Genomic DNA, 21,265 nt, shown 5'->3' on the forward strand with positions numbered 1-21,265 from the left:
TTGAGTTTAATGTAAACTCATTTTACTTTCTTTTTAATATTAAAAATATATAATGCTATGCATTTGCCTCTGAATATATCTTTGGTTGCATACTATTGAATTTGATATTTAATGGACACTTCCTTAGGATAAAAGCAATTGAAGGAAATATTATTTTAATTAACAATGACTTGGGCATTTAAAAAAAATATCTTGTTATGAATTTCAATTTTTATTACATTTTATTATATCTTATCTGGATCACATTTCTTTATAATATCTGCATTTGGGATTTTTCAAAAATGTCTGCAGTTTTAGTATGTGATTGATAATAATAAATACTATGTGGGATAACTGAAAACAATGTGCACTGTCTGTATTTAGGGTACAAAGCTCGACATATACCTATGAGTCAATAATACAAATATGTAAAATATGTTTTTTACCTCCACCATAACTTAAGAGTATCTCTCTAAGGTTAAATTTTATGTTCTAATACTAAATATTTATACATATGTAGACTTCTGAAGAGGAACGGCTAAATGAAAGTAGTAACTTATTTAGGAAATTAAAAGAGTTTTAGAAAATATAATTAGAAAATAACAAAACTTCAGAATAAATTCATAAAATAATATCACTAATTTTAAAAATCATACTACATTTTAAGATTTTGTTTTTACTTTTTATCTCACCATCTGTTAAATCAATAAATGTTAGAGTTTAATTTTTATCATTATATATTACTTTCTAAATCAACTTCCCTTGACACTTGTGCTTTTCCATCTGTCAATATGGCCCTTGAAATTTATTTTTGTATACTATATATACACACACACATGCATTTGTATCTGTATAAAGATCTTTTTATCTTTCAAAACACATGTACAAAAATCATGGAACAATATAATTATTTATACATATTAACAAGTAAAACTTTAAAAAAGGCAAGAGAAACTAAAAACAAAATTGTACAAAGCTAAAAGATGCAACATGTGTTTTGTGTTAGGCTGCTTAAGTTATATCGTTTCCTCCTCTGTGAATGAATATAAAATTATTCTTAATATATAAGGTGTTTGAAAGATGAGAAATAAGAAAATACATGCTGTATTCTTAGAATAGCACATGGCACATCTGCCGTTTATACATTTTTTTAATTAATATTGATGTTAATACGTGAAGATCAATTAAAAATTTTTCACCTATAGGAAGAGAATGCTTTAGCTTTTTGGAAGTGAATTTAGTCATATTACTTTATATCTTTGTTTACTTTATATCATTACCCAATGTATTTAATTTTAATGCATAAAACAATAGAAAATTCAAAATTATTATTTCATTTGTAATTATTCTCAATTTTTCTACAATCCCCAATTAATTTGTCACTCTGTGGTTTATATTTTTACCATTTTGTTTTTAAATTTATGCAAGTCATATGGACTGTTAAGTTTATTTGGCCTAATGGGAATCTCTAATATTAATAACTAACATTTCAAGACTACTCTATTCTGGGCACCATTCTAAACACTTTAAGGGAAAAAATGATTTTAGTCCTTACTGTCAATCTATAAGAACATGCTACTCAAGGCACACAGATGGTACTGGTGGAGCCATGACTTACACCAATACCATCTGGTTCTAGCATCAACACTTTTCCTTACTATACTGCTGCTGGACAACCAGGTGAGCTATCCTAATCTGATTGTGCAGGTGGCTCTAGCTCCCTAACAGTTGAACTCTAGGTAATTTAACACTGTTTTTATTAATGGAAAGTAACAGATCCTTAGTTTTAGAAACAGCTAGGAAATGATTCCATCCTCTAGAACACTGAGGATAAAAAATACAACAGAACTCAAGCTTTCAGCGTTTTCATGTATTAAATCCCCTTAACTCTTGGTGGACCATGGTCTATGGTGCTACTTAACCTACATAGATGAGAGTTTGTCCTTAATACGAATACAAAATTTCTGATAAACTCAGTGAGATATAAACTTCAGCAAAATACTTTGCCAGAAGTATATTTAACTGTTCACTATTGTGTTCATTTTGTTGATAAAATCAAGCAGGTAAATTTTAAGAACATTTCATGCAGAAATTCATCTTTGAACTAAATCATCTTGGTAGAGAATAGGAAATATCTACTTAAAATGTGACCATAAACACTCTTTGTCAATGCAGAATTGATAATATCTGGAACCTCTTTGACTTCCATGCTTCAAACGGTGCACACAAAGGGAACTTCTCAATAAATTCCTATGATGTGAATGTCTGAACTGACTGATTCTCCTACTAATCTAGCTTTTTAGATTTTATGTCATCTTTGCTTAGACTGCAAATAAAGATCTTAGCTTTTTAGAGATTATTTTGTCTTTCCTCTGTCCCAAGATATAGATCATCCTGATCTGTGTTAATCCATCTATATTATGAACATATTATAATACAGAGAAATTACTAATCCCTCTATATTAAGAATGTAACACAAACATTGGGAAGAGTATGGTTCTAGGCAACTTATTTCTTCATTGACTTCTGAGTTTACTGGCTAATCCATTTGCTTGGGCCTGGGTCCCATTCTTTTATTCTCATGTTATCTAAGTCCTTTTCTTTCTTTGTGTTCAGTGGAAGAAAAGTAGAGCTTAAGAATAGAGAAGGAGCTTCACTCCACTGTTAGGATCTCCAAACAAACAATCCAATATAGAGTGTTTGCTGATCAGTCTGTTTTCCTAGCTGAATAAAGCACATTTCTGGTTGTTTTAAGTATTAGATTCTGATTTTACCCCAGTACTCTTCCAAATGTATTTAAAAGGTAGAAGTATCTGCATATGGTTGATTCACCCCTGATTTACAACAAACTTGACCCAATAGTGAAAAAATAGTGGTGGACTGAGTAGGAAAAAAACCTCCAACTAATTCCTAACTTTCTTGACAAGCCCTTAAAATAGCAGTTGTCTTTAGTATTTGAGCCTGAAGTCTAGGTATCAATTACTAACAAATAAGGGGCCTCAGGGCTTCTCAATGACAGTGATTACAAAGGAAGGCTTCTGGAACATTCTTTCCACCCAACTTTGAAAGGATCAATTTGTTCCTTTTTTGTTTATTCCCTGTCAAAATGCTGATAAGTAATTTCTTTTCAGTTAAATTCCTGCAACTTCATTGAACTTTATAATTCCATATTCTAGTGCCAACATTGAACCCTCTCAATATGACTATCCAAGTTATGTAATTATACCAGTTAGCTCAGTTTTCTGCTGTCTTCTGAAGCAAGGCAAACACACTGAAGCATGTGTTCTATCAGATTTGGCATGATGAGTGTGTCTCTAGAAACAAAGAAATTGACCCCATCTTCATCATTTCTTTTATGATTGGATAAATTTGTTTTCACTGAGTAACCCAATATGATATATTTGTGTCAATTGTGAATCAAGACTTTTATAAATGGAAACAAAAGAGGACAAATATCTGACTCAGTTCAGGAAGATTATAGTCTTCTGTAAGTCATTCAATACACTATTCGTTCCCCAGAAATACAAGGGAATTTTTAAAAGTATGTTCATCTTTAAAGATTTCAATCATTTACCTCTAAAGTATCTTTTTCTTAACCAAATTAGGAGGACCTTTCAAAATACATGGCAGAAAACAAAATACTTGTACCAATATTATTATTAACATTTATTGAGTACTTACATTATGCTTAGCACTGCTATAAATGTCATAATCTAATCTTACAGTTCCAAGCAACTCAGTGAGATAGGTGCTACTATTACTGATGTTTTTAAGATTATAAAACAGAATATAAGTGAGGTTAAGTGACATGTTCAAAGTTTATAGAACTAGTAGGTAGCAGAAACCTTCAGCCTCACTCTAGAACTCAGAGTCTCGTGAAACAATGGTTATGACTCCAGGCGGTGGAGTCAAAGTGCTTGGTTTTGAATTCTAATTCTGTCAGTTCTTAGCTGTGTAATCTTGACCACTTTGATAGCCTTCAGTGTCTCATTCACCCAACAGATGAGATGAGGGTGATCATAACACCTCTGTACCTGATAAGGTTATTGACAGGATTAGGGAAGAGAGGACATGTACATTCTTCAGGACATAGCCTACAGCCTGGTAAGTACTCCAAGACACCATCTATTTCTCTACCGTGTTTCTGTAGCATGAGGGATGCAAGAGCTTTGTTCTTACAATATTGTTCATAAATTTGGTACCCGTATAGTGGTCCTTGGGTGAGAATCAAATCAATTTATCTTCATGCCAAATATTTTTATAATGGGAAAGCTTAGGTTTATTTCCAATTTTACCATGTCATCAGAGTATTTTCTTATAATAATCACTAGTTATGAATTAAGTTATAGAAAGGAATAATACCAGATTAGATATTCACAGAACCTTTGTGAGAGGACTAACTGCATCTCCTTTTTGACTTTCCCTCCCACTCTCCCATGATCAAATAAGCCCTGTCATCTGAGGTTGCTAGGGTACTGAGAAAGCCCTCCAAAGGGGCCACAGTTGGGGACTTTTCCTACAAGAGTGCACCTCAACACACAGAGTGTTGCACATGCATCTTTTACATACTTATCCTTAAACTGTTTATCTGGCGCATCGACAGGCAGCTGGTGGAACAAATAGGAAATCCTAGGAAGCACATTCATTTTTAAAGTGTTAATGCACCCAATCCAAGAGACAGTAATGTGCTTCCATCCGTTAAGATCCCCTTTAATGTTTCGGATTGGAGGGCCATAATCTAAATGAAATGCATTATCCAACCTGGAAGGTATTCCACATCCTAAATATTTAATTGATTTCTCCATCAGGGGAAGATGAGCCTACACAATAAGCAGATCCTGTCTATATCTAAGTGTCCGATTAATAGTGCCTCTAATTTAGGGTAATTTAGGAGTTTACAACTTATAAAATGGCTATTTCTTCCACATTCCTCCCCAAGTACCAGGAGGATTGTGTCTGGATTAATTGCAAACAGCAGACAATCCTCTGTGTATAATGAAAACTCCGAGTCAGCATCATCCAGCCATGCACCTATCATTTGAGATCTCCTCTGAATATTTTTCACAAGGGGCTTCACATCCAAAGTAAATTGAAGTGGCAAAGGAGGAAAGTTCTAATTGTTGGATCTCCCTATTAAAAAAGTTTAACAAATCAAGTTTATTCCTGCTGATTTTTACTTAGTTGGGTCTTAGCTAACTGAGTGAGGAAGATAAATCAAGCCACTTGCAGATTTTCCTAATGGTGCAAAGTTTGGCACCCTGAGGACTGTGGAAATGTCTATTACTACACTTGTAAAGAAGAGAAGTGGAACAAGACTGTGGGTGGCTGGATCCCTATGAGTGATTTATTACCCCCAAATCTACTTAGTCATTTCCGGATAAGCACTTAAGTGCCAAAGTTTATGGTCATTTTCAGTTTAAGAAAAGAACAGGGCACATCTTAACATACAAAACAGATACACTATTTGGAGAAATCAGTATTTTTTTTCTGAGTTTACTAGCAAACTGTAAAACTGGAGTTTATACACGGAAAGGTATCATTGAACTTTAAATATGTTTACTTCTGATTTTATGAGGTCCTTTCAATTCTACTTACATTTAGGGGAAAAGAGATTGTTCTGTTAAATTTTATTTTGGGATTTGAGGTCTGAAACAAAACAAATTAAGAATCCAGTGGCATATCAGGCATATCATTTTTTAATGTTAAATTTTCCTTTGCCGTGGCTGTTTTTCTCTGTATTCTTGAGGAGCCACTTTGTGGATAGCTTAATTTTCGTTCAAATACAAATTAAATCAATTTTCTGGGGAAAAATAATCAGCATAGCTCCTGTTCTCCACAACAAAGAAAATACATTTGTAGACATATTCTGGAAATTTAAATCCCTCAATGCTCTTTTGAGCAAGTCCAAGGAGATTTGAAGACTGACATTTTGTACTTTGCTATTCCCGTGAGGCACATGTATGATCATCTTTACTGAGGTTTGTTCCCATCCCTGCTGAATTAATATGCATTTTCGTTAACTAATCTTGAAACAACAGGAATAAAGTTTATCCAGGTCTTTTATACCTCAGAGAACAAAACAAATACTACAAATCTTTAGAGAGAAAGGATATACAAAAGGGCTTGAGGTGAATATTTCAAAGCAAATACTCTTTAAATGATGTGCAAATTATTTCAGCTCTTGAGCATGATTTATGAAAGGGGATTAGCCCACTGAAATAAGAACCAAGTTTAAACTGTTGGGTTTCAAAGTCAAAGAAGAGAAGTGGTTACAAGAAAAGAAAAGAGAAAGGCAGTAATAATTTAGAGGAGGGATTTGTTTTAGTTTTTCTCCTTAACTGACTCACCTTAAATTGTCACCAATTTCTACTGCACCAAATTCTACTGCAGTAGAAACTATTGCATTTTTCCATAAAGTTAAGAGTGTAATAATTAAGAAATGATACTAGAATTTCTATTTCAGCAGGAAGGTCTCTTCTAGCTGTGTAAAAAGTAAAATCATAACCTGTGTTAAACAAAACTATTCAATCTGGAAAGGATAGCTCCTAAGAGCCTTGAGTCAGAGAAGATTTTTTTTCTTCACTTCTCAAGTCACATCTATAATAACACAACATAATAATTTCTGGTATTCTGATATGCTCTTTAAGTAACAGTTAAACGCTTCTTCTAAGACTTATGAAAATGATTGCTTTTATGTAATTGTAAAGATTATTAAGTGAGCTCACTTCTTACGATTCTATAATGACCCGCTGTTCTGGAAGGTAAAGGAAATTTTAATGATCCCACTCACATGTGATTAATATCTAACACTTCTTGACTAAAATTCTGGATTCTGTTCAATAAAAATGAGTTAAGCAAAAATTCTATGGGTTCTCCGCCAACCACTTCTGTGGAATCAGTTATGCCTAATTTAAAAAATAAGGCATGGAACCTCAGTAACAGACCCAGGTACTGACTAAGGGAAAAAAAAAAAGATTAATCATTCTTATGTAAGATGTCCCAGAGTCATAAAGCTAAATAAGTGAAGGGAATCCAGGCAGGATTAAGATTTTGAGGAAAGTCTTTTCGATCTGTTTCATTGCCATCCAAAACATTTTTAAGACTGGACTTTTAGAGGCAAATTTCTGAGGAAGGTTCTTACTTGGAAAAGGAAAATCATTTGCCCATTTTGGTTTTCTTTTCCTAGAACAGATAAAGGCAGACCCAAAAAAACAAGGCTTTTGTTTCAAAAGATAGTCACTGTGAGCTCTTCTTGGTGAGTAAAGTCTTACACTATGAGGACTAATCAGACTTGATTTTGAATTTGTCCTTTATTTTTTGATAACTCAATGGTGAGCCTACGTTGGCTTTCTTTGCAACTCTTCGTACCAACTACATTCAATTGCAGGCAGGTAGGCCTTGACTGTTTTGTCAGGCACGACAGATAAGCTTACTCTGGGAGTAAAACAGCTAAATCCTGGCTCATGCACGATTATGACATACAACTCGAAAGACCAATGGGCAAAAGTTAACTCAACTACCCAAGAACAACATAAAAATAAAAGACATTTAAGAAATAAACTACTATTATTCTTGCATTTAGAAAAGTAATCAATCAATCAATCAATCAATAAAGGAAGAAAGGCTGTATATGAGATTGTATGTTTCCCCAAAAAGAGAAAGAGTCCAATGGAAAAAAGGGTAAATAGCATTTCAGATGGACTTTGTACATGCGTATGTCTAGGGAATTCATGGATGACATCCAGGGAATTGTTTGGAGCTTTGCTTTCTTGGCTGTTTGTTTCAGTGAGGGTAGTTTATTCTTGGCTTAATTTTTGTTATTGTTGTTTTTGCTTGGCCAGAGCCATTGACTTAGTTCATGACTTAGGTGTGGCACAGACACAAGTTACAAGGAAAGTGTTTATTGGTTCTCTCTCAGTCTGCAGTCACCATTTGAAAGCGATTGATGAGATTAAATAAATAGTCACCACCTACAATCATTGTCATGGCATGGCTACTATGATAATAACCATATGCAGAGTTATTTTACACAGAGATAGAATACCCAGCTCTTCTATATGAGTAAGGCTTGTCAAAGTTTCAAAAGCCACTCTGGTCTGAACTTGCAAAACTACTTAGAGTGCTTCTCAATGTGCATGTGAATCAGCGGTTTAAAGGCAGATTCTGTTCAGTAGATTTCAGGTGGGGCAGAAGATACTGTATTTCCTAATAAACTCCCAGATGATGATGTTGCTGCTGCTGGTCCATGGACCTAAGTATCCCCATCTAGTAGGATTCTGAAAGAAGGAAACTGGGGGCAAATTCTGCCGAACTCCTAGGCATCCTGATGTTTTCCCCAAACCACAGATGCAGTGAGTGTTTGGACTCTGCCAATAATTCTTCTACTGTGTGTCAAGAAAACCTATCAATATCCCCGCAGAAAGTCCTGGATCTTTCCCCTTCTCTATTCTCATTGCCTAGTTTTAGCCTGCATTATGTGACTTGGCCCACTGTAACAGTCTCCTAATTTATCTTCTTATCTCTTACCTTTCACTCGTTTTTGGTGCTACTTTTCTCTTTGCCATTCTCCACATTTCCACCAAAGTGATCACTTTGCATATCAGATCTGTTAATATCTCCTGCCTTCTGAAAAGTCTGTTGCTAGGCTCCTATTACTTATAGGATAAACTCCAAATCCCCTAGCACTTCATGCATGACCCCCTGCCAATGTTCCCTGTTCATTTCCAACCTGATCTCCAGTTGTTGCTGTAATGTTTTGTGCACTCCAGCCTCACTAATCTACTGCTGTTTTCCAACATGTTTTGATCTGTAGCTCTTTCTTTCCTGTCTAATATGTATCCATTTTATTTATTCTCTGCCATTTCTTTCTTCTCATTCTGAAAAACAAACTCCCAGAGTTTCATAGCAGTATTAAATTCCGGGTACCTATTATTTCCCTTTATTGGCTGCCTTGTTTCCCTGGCTCTCTTCTCCCCTGGGCCCCCCATCGCCTCCTACCTGTGTTTCCAGGTATCAATTTCCAAAAATATTATATACACTCACATCCTTGTCTCAGGAACTGTTTCTTGAGGAACCAAAACTAAAACACCTATCAACGGGTCAGTGCCTCAGAGGATGCAGAGAGAGGGGAATCCTCTCACACTGTTGGTGGGAATTCAAGCTGGTGCAGCCACTCAGGAAAACAATATTGAGGTTCCTCAAAAAGTTGAAAATAGAGCTTCCCTATGACCCAGCAATTTCACTACTAGGTATTTACTCCAAGGATAAGAATGAAGTGATCCGAAGGGACACGTGCACCTGAATGGTCATAGCAGCAATCCCCAGAGTAGCCAAACTATGGAAAGAGCCCAGATGTCCATCAACAGATGAACAGATAAAGAAGATGTGGGATATATATACAATGGTATATTACTCTGCCATCAAGAAAATGGAATCTTGCCATTTGCAATGATGTGGATAGAACTCGAGGGTATTAGGCTAAGTGAAATATATCAATCAGAGAAAGATAATTGTCATATGATTTCACTCAGAGGTGGAATACAAGCAGCAAAACAGGGGATCATGTTGCAGGGAAAGAAAAATAAAATAAGATAAAAACAGAGAAGGAGGCAAAAATAAGAGACTCTTAACTATAGGAAAAAAACTGAGAGTTGCTGGAGGGGGGAGTGTGGGGATTGGGTAATTGGGGATGGACATTAAGGATGGCAAAGGATGTAATGAGCACTGGGTATTATGTAAGACTGAGGAATCACTGAACTCACCTCTGAAACTAATAATATACTATATGTTAATTAATTGGATTTAAATCGTAAAAAAGAAAAGAAATATACTTGCCAAGGGGCCTGGGCTGGTAAGGAAGGGGTTAGTGCCTTGCTTGTCAAAATTTCCCTTTACTCCTCAGACATTAAATTTGCAATTGGTTTCTTCTCTTTATCTCATTCACTCAGTCATTTGTTCACTCATTCACTGAGACATTTAAAATATGGAAAACCACTGTGTTTCAGACTCTAAGTAATGGGGATGAGGAGTTATCATCATATGGAGGTTTATACCCTCAGGCTTGAGGTCTAATTCTAGGTCCAAGTCTATTCCATTAGACTTGTGGTCTAATGGAATAGAAAGATCCTGGCTTCAGCAAAAGACTGAAGCCTTGCTCAGATAGAACTGCCTCTCCTAGGTATCAAATTCCCTTAATTCAGATAGAGCCGACATGGTGGGCATCGAGGCATGCTCACCAGTCTTTTGATCCTTTATGTTTTAGTGAGACCAGACTTACAGCATCTTCCAGTTTATTCCCTGTAAGTGACTCTGTATTCAGGTGGTTTTGATATTCTTACTCTAGTAAAAATGCCACCTCTTTATCACCAGATGTGTTACGATGTTTGGCTTGATTCTAATATACATGTATACATGTATATATACACACACATATATATGTATGATACATATAATACTAAAAGTAAACGAAATCTTTAATTGCTTTTAAGTGATCCATAAATCTCTGTCAAAGTTCTATTGCACCATTTTGCCATTTCATACAAGAATGGAAAAGGCAACTGACACTTGGTGAAGCTTAATCTCTAGGCAACGCCATAACCTCAGGCTCACACATTCAGAAATGGCAAAACGGAATGTTTATTACTCATAACACTTAAGGAATCCCTTAAGGAAACTAAAATAAAAGTATTATGATGCCATGAGTCAACAGAATGATGAAGATATTTAAAAATTAGGCCCTTGGTAAATTATGCATTTGTTTAATCTGAGTTTGCTGACTAGTGGCAAAGTGCATTCTTGCTGTATTTCTAAAAGAGAAGAATTGAAGGATTTATAGTACACAAACAAAAGCCATGATAATTTTGCTCAGAGTATACTCATTTGGAATCTAATATTTATATTATAATATAGATCAACAAAGTTTGGGATATATTCTAGATTTAGTATCTACATTATCATTAGGTCTAATATATTTATTAGATCATATATAAATCACATACATATTTATATATTTATTTTATATTTATGTAAAAAGTATCCATTGTATTTATCTGGAAAGTCCTTTTTGGGAAACTTAAGAAACTGGTTCAAGTCTTATACCTAGTATCCCAGAGGTAAGAATTATACTTAAATATTGGGACTCTTAGACCCAAATTTCTGATACAATAATCATACAACCTTTGGAAAAGGTTACATATAATATTTTTTTTTAAAGATTTTATTTATTTACTTGACAGAAAGAGATCACAAATAGGCAGAGAGGCAGGCAGAGAGAGAGAGGAAGAAGCAGGCTCCCTGCTGAGCAGAGAGCCCGATGCAGGACTCGATCCCAGGACCCTGAGATCATGACCTGAGCCGAAGGCAGCGGCCTAACCCACTGAGCCACCCAGGCGCCCCCGGTTACATATAATATTTTTATAAGCTTCTGTTTTTAGTCAGATTTTTATAAATAAACTGACCTTAAAGAAAATTTTTCTCGAGTCTCCTAAAATTTTCAGAAAAACAAAAATTTTCCAAACTACTCTTTTTTATTTTATTACTCCTTTTTTTCTGATACACTTAAGAGTTTCTCCTTTTTTCTCACATCCAATAGGGCCTTGCAAATTCTGCCAGGGTCCATAGAAGAGCCTAAAGAGTAAGAATGAACCAGAGTTTTCTCTTAAATAAAGTAGGGGCTAGCATACATAAAAGAAAGATGTTGAGAAGACAGTGACTTTAAGCAAAGGGATTAGGATTTTCCTTTCCTCTCCTGCAAGGTCTTAGTCATTTTTATCCTCACCACAGAATAGAGCACTTATTTGTAGATGATTTTATTAGGCACAGTACATGCGACCTGCAGAAAACATATAATTGATTTGAGATTTTAAAGTTCTAAGAGAAAACTGAAAGAGGCACATAAATAGTGACCTTAAAATGTCAAACCATTATAAGTAGTCAGGACAAGGAATGGTTTATTATTGTTCCTAAATAAGTTTCAGAAGTTTCATCATGATTTTTAGCACACAGCAAGTAGTATGTTCATGTTGGTCATGTGAATATCCTCATTCATTTACTAACTAACTTGACACAATACATTTTTGAACAATCTCAAATATAATCAAGCCACTCTGCTACTAGCAGATATAAGGGTAAATAAGACAGAACCCTTTCTAGAGTCTGGCAGTCTAGTGGGTAGACAAACAGACATTTGACATTGGCTTATTGTAACACACTTTGGTAATTACAGTGATAGTGATATGGACTGAACATTATAAGAAAACCAAGGAAGATCACCTAACTTATCACAGAAATCTTGGAAAGTTTTCAAGAGAATGCATGGCCTGAGCTGAGTCTTAAAGAATGTTAATTTAGTAAAGGAAGGCCTTGATTTCAAGGTAAGAGTCAGCATAGACCAGTGTATGTCAGGGATGATAAGCACCGTTTCTCTGGAATATAAACCATGGGTCAGGGGGTAGTGGGGAAAAACTGAAGAAGGGGATGTAGGTCATGAAGAGGTTTCTATTGAGGAACTTTGACTTGAATCCTTTCAATGCAGTAACTTGATTAGAAATTGCTCTTAACCTTTGACTTCAATTTTGGAGGACATCATCTCTAATGGCAAAATCCCAGTCCTTACATTTTCTATTTGGCCATAGCATCTCCCATTTGGCCTCTACTTTTTTAGGTCAATTAATTTTGTATACAAAAAGGATATATTTATTTATATTAGGGAAATTGAGTAGCAAGAGTACGTGGCTTCAGGTTCTATTTAAATAAGCAAGGAAAGATGAATTGGCAGACTGATTTACCTTTCCCCGAGTCACCCCTGAGACATTTCTTGAAGGAAGCTAAGGGTCCTATTGTTACAAATCACACTTTATTTAATTTGGATGGACACAGATGGTATTTTTGGATACATCTCACACATTGGTTGAAAGCAACACCTGATCTTCCTTGCATGTACATGGATTTTATGATGAGTAGTAAGAAACAAACTTATTTTCCAAGAAAATTTCAGATTATATAATTTTCCCCCCTAACTATACCATTAGATCTACTTGGGACATCAAAATAAATGCATTAAAAAGAAAATTACTTTCTTTTAGGATTTTGAAGAAAATTAACATTGCTCCTATACTCCAGAAACAAAAAGGAGTAGACCCAATAAATTCTGTATACAAAAAGAGGCGACCATATGTGTTCAAAGAATGTTTTTTTTTCCCCCTGCACAGGGATTCATTATAAGAACCCCTTAAATATCATGTTTAGCTGAGAAAGTTTAAACTTGATATGACAGTAGTGAACAAATATTATACGTTAAAACTTTACAAGGAAGTGTTAATATATACCCATTCTAGAGTCATAGAATAAACGGAGAGAAACTTTCAAAGGAGATCAAAGAGCACTTTTTATATTGTTTACAATCACAGTAGTGTATTAATGCTAAGGAAATATTGCTCAAGAGTTAGACCAAAGAGCCCTTTTGATTTGGCCTATTATTGAAAGAAAGATGCCATCTGACCTAATGAAATCAGAAATTGATTAAATGCAGTTTATCTAAGGAAAAAAACGGTCATGGAGTTACTGCAAGGGTCAGGAAGAGATGGGGTGATCTAGTGCTTGAGTGCTGATAGGGTTAGATAGACTCTCAGAGTAGCTGATGTTACAAGATACATGACAACGGACACCCACAGTTCAGAGGGCAAGATCAACCCCTTAGATGGGAAAGAGGAGATTAATCAGAATATTCTTTGCTCAGTTTATAACTAGGTCCTCTTATCAAATGATTCATGGAGAACTGAATGTTTTGAAGAAACTATAATCTATGGGTCCCAGGAAAGCTGGGAATGCTAAGTACCTTTGGAACACATGTCAGAAAATTTCTGTAGTCACACAGTGCCTCAGTGAGGCCCTGTAACCTTCATGAATAAAACCAGTTTGACAAAGTAATTTGGTTGCCTGATTGTCAAGTGTGTGTCTAATCTTTACTGTTTTTTTTCCCGTAATATTTAAATCCTCCTGTTTTAGAAACATAAATTTTCTTTTAAAATTTTTCATTTTTGTTCAGTTACAGAAATATTCTGAAATAAAGAACTCCCTTGACCTGTGGAAAACAATCAAGAAAAGAACTGACATTCACCGTTCCTTTGATATTGTCAGTCTTATGACTATAGGAAAACAAAATAATTTTTGTTTTCACACTTTTCTTCAATAGTTTATTTTTCTCACATACATACTGACTGAAACTGGTGCCAAGATAGTAATATTGTTTTTAGGGGGAAAAAAACAAGAATCAGATGATTGACCATCTCACCCAAATCAAAAACCTTTGTCCCTTTGACAACACAATAACCCATAATACTCTACATAAATATTATGACTTTTTTGTTGTTCCCAGGTAGGAGATTTTTGTTTCTTCAGGGTGAGATACAATTTATTTGTGCAATTTTAATGTTGTTTTCATTTTCTTGGCAGATGGCTTATTTATCTTATTATTTTTGTGCATTGGCAAGATTAGGCTGTTTCATACAAAATTCTTAAGAAGAATAAGCAACTTTAAAATATGTCTTTATATGGGTCTCCAGAACAGACATCACAATATGAGTATTAAACAATTGCTAGTTACATATGCATCCAAGAAACTAGTATGACTTCTCCATTTTGGATAATAATAAACATCTTACAAATTTCTTTAATTACACTGCTATTAGAAAGGCCAATAGTCACACACACACACACACACACACACACACACACACTATATATATATATATATATAGAGAGAGAGAGAGAGAGAGAGAGAGAGAGACTTTTGGAGAAAAATTGGAAAATAAAGAGTTATTAGTGTTTTTTTTTAAATTATCTAAGGAGGTCTTAATGTAATCCATAATCAGAAAATTTGATCTTTAGAAATTTTCAAGCCAGAATTAGAAAATATCTATATTCCCTTATCAAATTATAACCATGAGTAATACTTTGTGTGTACTCATTTTTAATTGTGAAACTCTTAATATATACAGAAAACAAGAGCATCATGATAACTCCTATAGATATGACCTAGATTCATCAAATATTAACATTTAGGACAATACCAGACTTAATCTGTCATTACACACATTTTGTACAAAGAGCATCTGCTCTTGCCAAGAACTCACTTCGTTGCCTGTGTTAAAAAATTTTCCTTCCTTTCATGCTCCCTTTTCCCCAGTATTTTATTCTGGCTTGGAGGCTCTGCATTCCCTCCTTGACACCACTGAGGATTTTCAGGGTCCAGGAGCCTCTTAGCCAAAGTCATTCTGTTTATTCTAATTGCTTTGGTGGGGTAGGTACAGGAGCAGGGGAGGAGGAAAAGGGAAACCAGATGGAAAGCAATGCTACTGGAAAGTCTTAGCTCTTAGGGCCAGAGGTGCAACAAACTCAGAACAAGCTGTTCCCTAAAAACAACATTCTAAGTGATTGCATAAGGTTCAAGTGTCCTTTTGTGGCTGGTACGTGGTTTCCTTATGAAAGTGTGCTGAGATCTAAGCAACCAGTTTACAATTGGATTTTGAGGACACAGACTACTTACGTTGTGGATGACCAGTGTTATAATTATTTAGATTAGTACAAAAAATAACTGCCTCTCTATCAGACTTGTTTTCACTTGGCATGATCATGATTACTTCTCAGGCAAATTTTTAAACAAAGATATTATTAAAGGTTCACAGATATTTTCATTTTCTATATTGTATGAATATCTCACCCCATTTTTTCATTCCTGTCTTTATCCCTGTAGCTCTGTACATACACCCCTACTACACACATCACTAAGGGGAGATGAAATTGGGGAATGAGACCTAAATACTGTAAGGATTGCATCCAGAATACATTTGATGTTTATGAAAAGTTCATTGAAAGACAGCTAGAAGAGAACTCATTTTCTTTCAGTTCTCTTACTGTTTGATCTTATTCTTTTTTATTTTTTTCATGGTCATTTGTCATTTTGGGGTGCTTATTTGTAATGCTATAAGTATCAGTTTCATATACAAGTTACTCAAGGTCTCCATGAATGGGTTTCACAGTTTAGCCCTGATCAGCGCACAGTATACCACTTGTGAAGCATAACCCAAATACGAAAATATTTTTTTAAAAATGGAAAGTGCAAACGAGTGAAGTCATGAATTTTAGTTGTGTACCTTCAGGTATACCCGTTAGTTAAAAAGAATGAATACATGAATGGATGAATAAACTAGAGCTGTGCCTAAAGGAATAGTGAAATGGTTAGATGCTGAATCCTTTCCATCAACTGGAACTTCATGACCAGCTCTTCTGGGCGTAAAAGAACCATGAGTATCTCTTGGCTCCTTTCTATTATTTCCTGGTGTGCTGCTCCCAAGAATGCCCTGGCTGCCATTTTCACCTGGGGACTCGCCAGGAGAAAGACCAGCTGCTCTTATTTAGATTGTCGTAGCCATGACTCCCATACCCAATTCTGGTTCTTTCCCCATATTCTCTCTATACTTGGGTATAGGGTGTCAAGTATATGTGTCCTGCTTCATTCTTCCACTAGATACGACCCTAGGCTCATGCCCTGTTTTGGTACCATCTGCTCCGGGACAGAGAGGATAATAATAAGAGCTCCAACTCATGGAGGGCCTGCTGGGAGCTAAATGTTTACATGTCTAATTTCAAATTCTCATGCTCTCATGCAGGGGCATTAGTAGACCCATTTTTACAGATCTACAGAGTAAAGCGCAGAAAAGTTAAGAAAACTCTCCAAGATTATTTGAATCAGGATTTATATTTGGGCCTTTCCTCTTTGCCATTCGTGGAAGATACTTCTCTTTCCTTGGAAAAATATGCTAGCATGTTCTTTGATTGACTCTCCACTTTCCATTAACAACCCTCCCTGGAGAGCTGCTCTCCCACTCTCATCCCATGCTGGTGTCCTGAATTTCCCACAGTGATTTGGCCCTTACATTGAATTTTCTGGCTTCTTGTCTGTTAGACTCAGCTGATATCTTAAAATATCTGATTAGTCCTTAATAATGTTGGCAGATTAGAATCATATTTTAAAAAGGAAAGTATATTTAAGTACTTAACTTGCACAATTCACTCATTGAGAGGACATATTTTTTCCCATGTTACCCAGAGAAACTGGACAATGAAATGACCACCTGTTAGCTGCTAATGATGTTCACATGCCTTTAAAAAAAGTAATTCTGGCTTTATCTGTCTACAATCTTGGCGACAAAACTTATGGGAACATCAAGGGCACAGGAAGCCAAAGGCAGCAAACTGACAATAAAGTTTGTGCTTAGATTACTAATAAGGAAGGAGAGTCTGTGAATCTTTAATTCCACATAATAGTTTAATCTCAAGAGGGTAACATAAAACTGAATGCATGTTTTAAGAATCTAAGTTTGGGTGTTCAAATCTAGGACGGAGATCAGAGGGAGTTTCACACAGTATACTTCCTACTTGAAAAAATATTTTAAAAAGCAACAAATATAAAATATGCCAATCATTATTTCAAATACATAGTCTAATTTGACATTGTGTGGGTGTGTCAATCATTATGACTTTCAAATGAAAAGCAACACATAAATAGTGAACAAACTTAATTTAAAGTAATAGAGGGATATTAACAGTATCCTACACTGCAAAAAAATTACTAAGACTTAAAAAGGGCTTACAACTATAAATATCCATCAAAATATAGAAATGAAGCATTTTCTAAAATTAGGGCTAACATTAAAGACTAAATGACCTCTTTATTTTAATAGTGACACCAAACTCCAGAGACATTTGGTTTTAGTTCTTTTGCTAATATGTTTTGGGTCCCTATTTAAGTTCACTGATTTCTATGCATGTCATTTTTAATGTAGCATTTCCATCCAAGTCCAAAGTTGATATAAATTAAGTTTACCTTTTCTTTGTTGACTTCACTGTAGTGTAATGATTAAAAGCATAAGCTCTAATCTCAAATTGCATGGGTTTGAAACTTGTCTCTGTAACTTGTCTTTGTACAAATGGCCTTAATCTCCATGCCTCAGTTTTCTCATCTCTAATATAGGTTTAGTAGTAGCACCTGATTCGTTGGGTTAGTGGGAAGATTAGGTAAGTCAACACAAATGAGAACTTAGAATAATTCCTGGTGAAAAGAAAGTGTTCAATGGTTGCTGGCTATCATTATTTTTAAACTGCAAAGGAAAAGGTGAATGTGAGGTCCCTAGAGAATTAGCTACATTTTAAAATGAATAGATAAATCATATGCCTCGTCCCTTGTCTCTAGGAAGGCTTGAAATTAAGCCCCAAATACACAAATAATTGTCTTTCCCAATCAAAAATAAATTCTAACGAGGAGTAGCAGGTATTCTATCTGTAGGAACATTTTCCCCCTTGTATCATCCTAAAACATTTCAAGTGACTATCCCTGAACACAGAATCTGTTTGCTTCACTGTTTTTCAAACACTTTTATAAATCTTTATTTTCTCCTAAGCTTCAGTTTCTAGACGCATGTCAAGGTATCCTCCAAACTCGACTAATCATTGCCTCATGTATCCCATCACATACACACGACAAAATGGTCATATAATTAACATTAACATACTCACTCACATAGCATTAACATACTCACAATTCAATTCTAAATCTAAAATCTTACCTTAAATTTGATTCCATATTAAGCAAAGGGGAAGGATGACCAGGAATTAAAGGGAAATATTCAAAGGAGGTAACTTCAAACTGTACCACCTTATGGAACAATCTTTTTAAATGGCACAGCTAACTCTCCACAAATAACTTAGTTTACAAAACACCATACAGATTAAGGCATTAACATGGATCATTTTAAACTCCAACCTAACACAACTGGCTAGCTAAATATGTTTCTAGCAGTTGGTGAAATTATGGTATGAGTTTTTGAATAATGACTTCATTTTGAAAGGGTGCTTCTACTCAGAGTTGTTATGCTATTTCTAGATTTTTAATATCCCAATAATTTAGCTCTGTAAGATGTATTATATATAAATAGCTTCCCTCTTCCTTGTCATATGCATGTGAGAGTGCATCTATGTTTATATATACATACATATATATGTGTCTTCCCTAATGCACACAAACTCATGCATATATACATACATAGTCATTTAGCACATGTACTCATGTATATGTGTAGATAATCTGTTAGAAGCCCTTCTCTACGTATAGAGTTCTCTTTAAATCAAAAAGCTAGACTGTAACTACATTGATCTTAGATCAGAGGGAGATGGCAGAAAAAAATAGGGATTCAGAAGGCTGAGGGTAGGTGATCCAGGAAAGGTACTATAAATTTTGAGACTTTGGGAAGTTAGTTTTCTTTGATTTCTTAGACTCCCACTTTGATTTCAGAGATACCTTTTAGAAGGCCGAAACCCCCAAACCAACTGTGAGATGCATGACACGTTTTCATACCCTCCTTCTGTTGAGGAGGAAGCAGGCTGGGCAAGGTTGAGAGTTATACTCAAAATCACTATATGGTGAGATTGGTGCTTCTTACTCCAAACTCACTTCTTTCAGGATATTACAACTTGATGTGACCCTGGAGAACATATAATTCATAACCCACATATCTAAATCTTTCTGGTGGTCTGAAAGTGTGGAAGGTTCCATAGCCTCTTGGTTGAAGTTGTGCCAACCCGTGGCAGTCACTCATACATCTTTTAATGTATGGAAATCAAATAGTCAGCATACCAAGGTTTGGAGACGCTTGACATTTCCCACTTTCAAAATCAATCACCAATCTGAACGCCATGGCTATTACTCAGAGATTCAGAGGTTTGCTGTAAGCAGAGACCATGACCTTGGAACAATTATTTTCTCAAACGGCCCTACCAACAATGATGCGAGCAAAGCACCCAGACTGCCCTCCAGTGTATGAATCTATGGCCAGGAAATGGCTACGAATCTTCCATGGATAGTATGAGTTTGGCTCAAATCTTAATTTCCATGCATTTATATTTCATAAGCAATGCATTTAGACAAAGTTAAAATCAGCAAGTAAAAAAAAAAAATACTTACTTAAAGATTTTCTGTGCTCTGGTTTCTGTTCTTTTATATCATTATCGTAGTGACTTAGTAATTCAGTACTGGAAGATCTCTGGATTTTGAATAATTCCAGGTTTCTTGATGAACCACTTGGATCCTTTGGCTGGAAATAACAAACAATTAGACTGAATAATTTTACAGGGAAGAACGGATTTACCAAATAGCTTAGTGATCTATTTTGATGTTAATTCTAAAGGGAAGACTGAACTAAGATAATTATTTTAGGACAGGTCCTCTATGCTAAGCTCAATATTCAAATTTAATAATAGCTCTATGTATATAAAACTTACTAAATGCTTTGCATTACCCCAAGCACTCCCCTTGTATTAACTCAATTAATCATCACAGTAATCCCGTGAGGTAGATATCATCATTACCCCTGCTTTCCAGACAAGGAAACTGAAGCCAAAGAGATAAGTAATTTGCCTAAGGCCACACAACTAGTAAGGATCGAACCAGGATTCAAACTCAAGCAGTTTGAGTCCAGAGTCCACTCTTAAAGACAACAACAAACTCTGTGTGTGGGTGGGTAGACATGAGGGTAAGCACTCAAGCAAGCCTGGATAAGGGGACTAGACAGTTGAAGGAGAAAAGTCAATTTGTTATTTTTTAAAGTTTTAGTCCCAAAATGTTATAAAGGAAGACTGCAATTAAATAGAAATAAAATCACACAGAAAATGCAGTATTTTCGTATTGTATACCTTATTAAAAGCTCCTGAGAATAGTTATTTTTTCCTCAAGATTCTACAAATATTAGTAATCCAAAAATTAAATGTTTGGTCTAGAATCAGTATATAATGGTAGTTTTAAATAATTTGATTCTTTAAAAATATACTCCAAATGTATGGATTTTGGATAATTTCTTGAAGTTTTAGATTCATAATTTTCATGGGAAGAACAATCTAACTTCACTGGAAGAACAGTGAAAATCAGTATAAAGGATTATTATTTACTGGTGTTATAACAGTAAGTATGGGCTCAAATACTCTGATATTTATTTTCAAGAATGTGTATTACAGACAACATAAACTGAAAATGTGAAAATTCAGTAGTCATTAAGTGCTTGTGTGCTTTTTACAGCTTCTTGTAAATGAATGTCCATGTTATTTCAGCGGGGGGAAATGAATGCACTGTGTTTTTCATTTGAAAGAGAGAAATCAAATGACATTTAGCTCTAGGAATCACATCTGTTGAAATGGGTTTTTAGTGGACTTTATTTAAACTTAAAATAACTTAATATCT

General features: G+C 35.0%; 1 protein-coding gene across 1 annotated transcript in view; it reads right to left on the minus strand.

The window, feature by feature from the left end:
- Window positions 1-21,265, minus strand: part of ARHGAP15 (Rho GTPase activating protein 15) — a 602,539-nt gene that overhangs the window by 284,206 nt on the left and 297,068 nt on the right. Inside the window, exon 8 of the mRNA XM_044242546.1 lies at window positions 19,997-20,126. Coding sequence (XP_044098481.1) covers window positions 19,997-20,126 — 130 coding nt within the window. The remainder of the gene's footprint in view (window positions 1-19,996; window positions 20,127-21,265) is intronic.

Source organism: Neovison vison, chromosome 3 (genome assembly GCF_020171115.1).
Source record: "Neovison vison isolate M4711 chromosome 3, ASM_NN_V1, whole genome shotgun sequence".
Lineage (NCBI taxonomy): Eukaryota > Metazoa > Chordata > Mammalia > Carnivora > Mustelidae > Neogale > Neogale vison.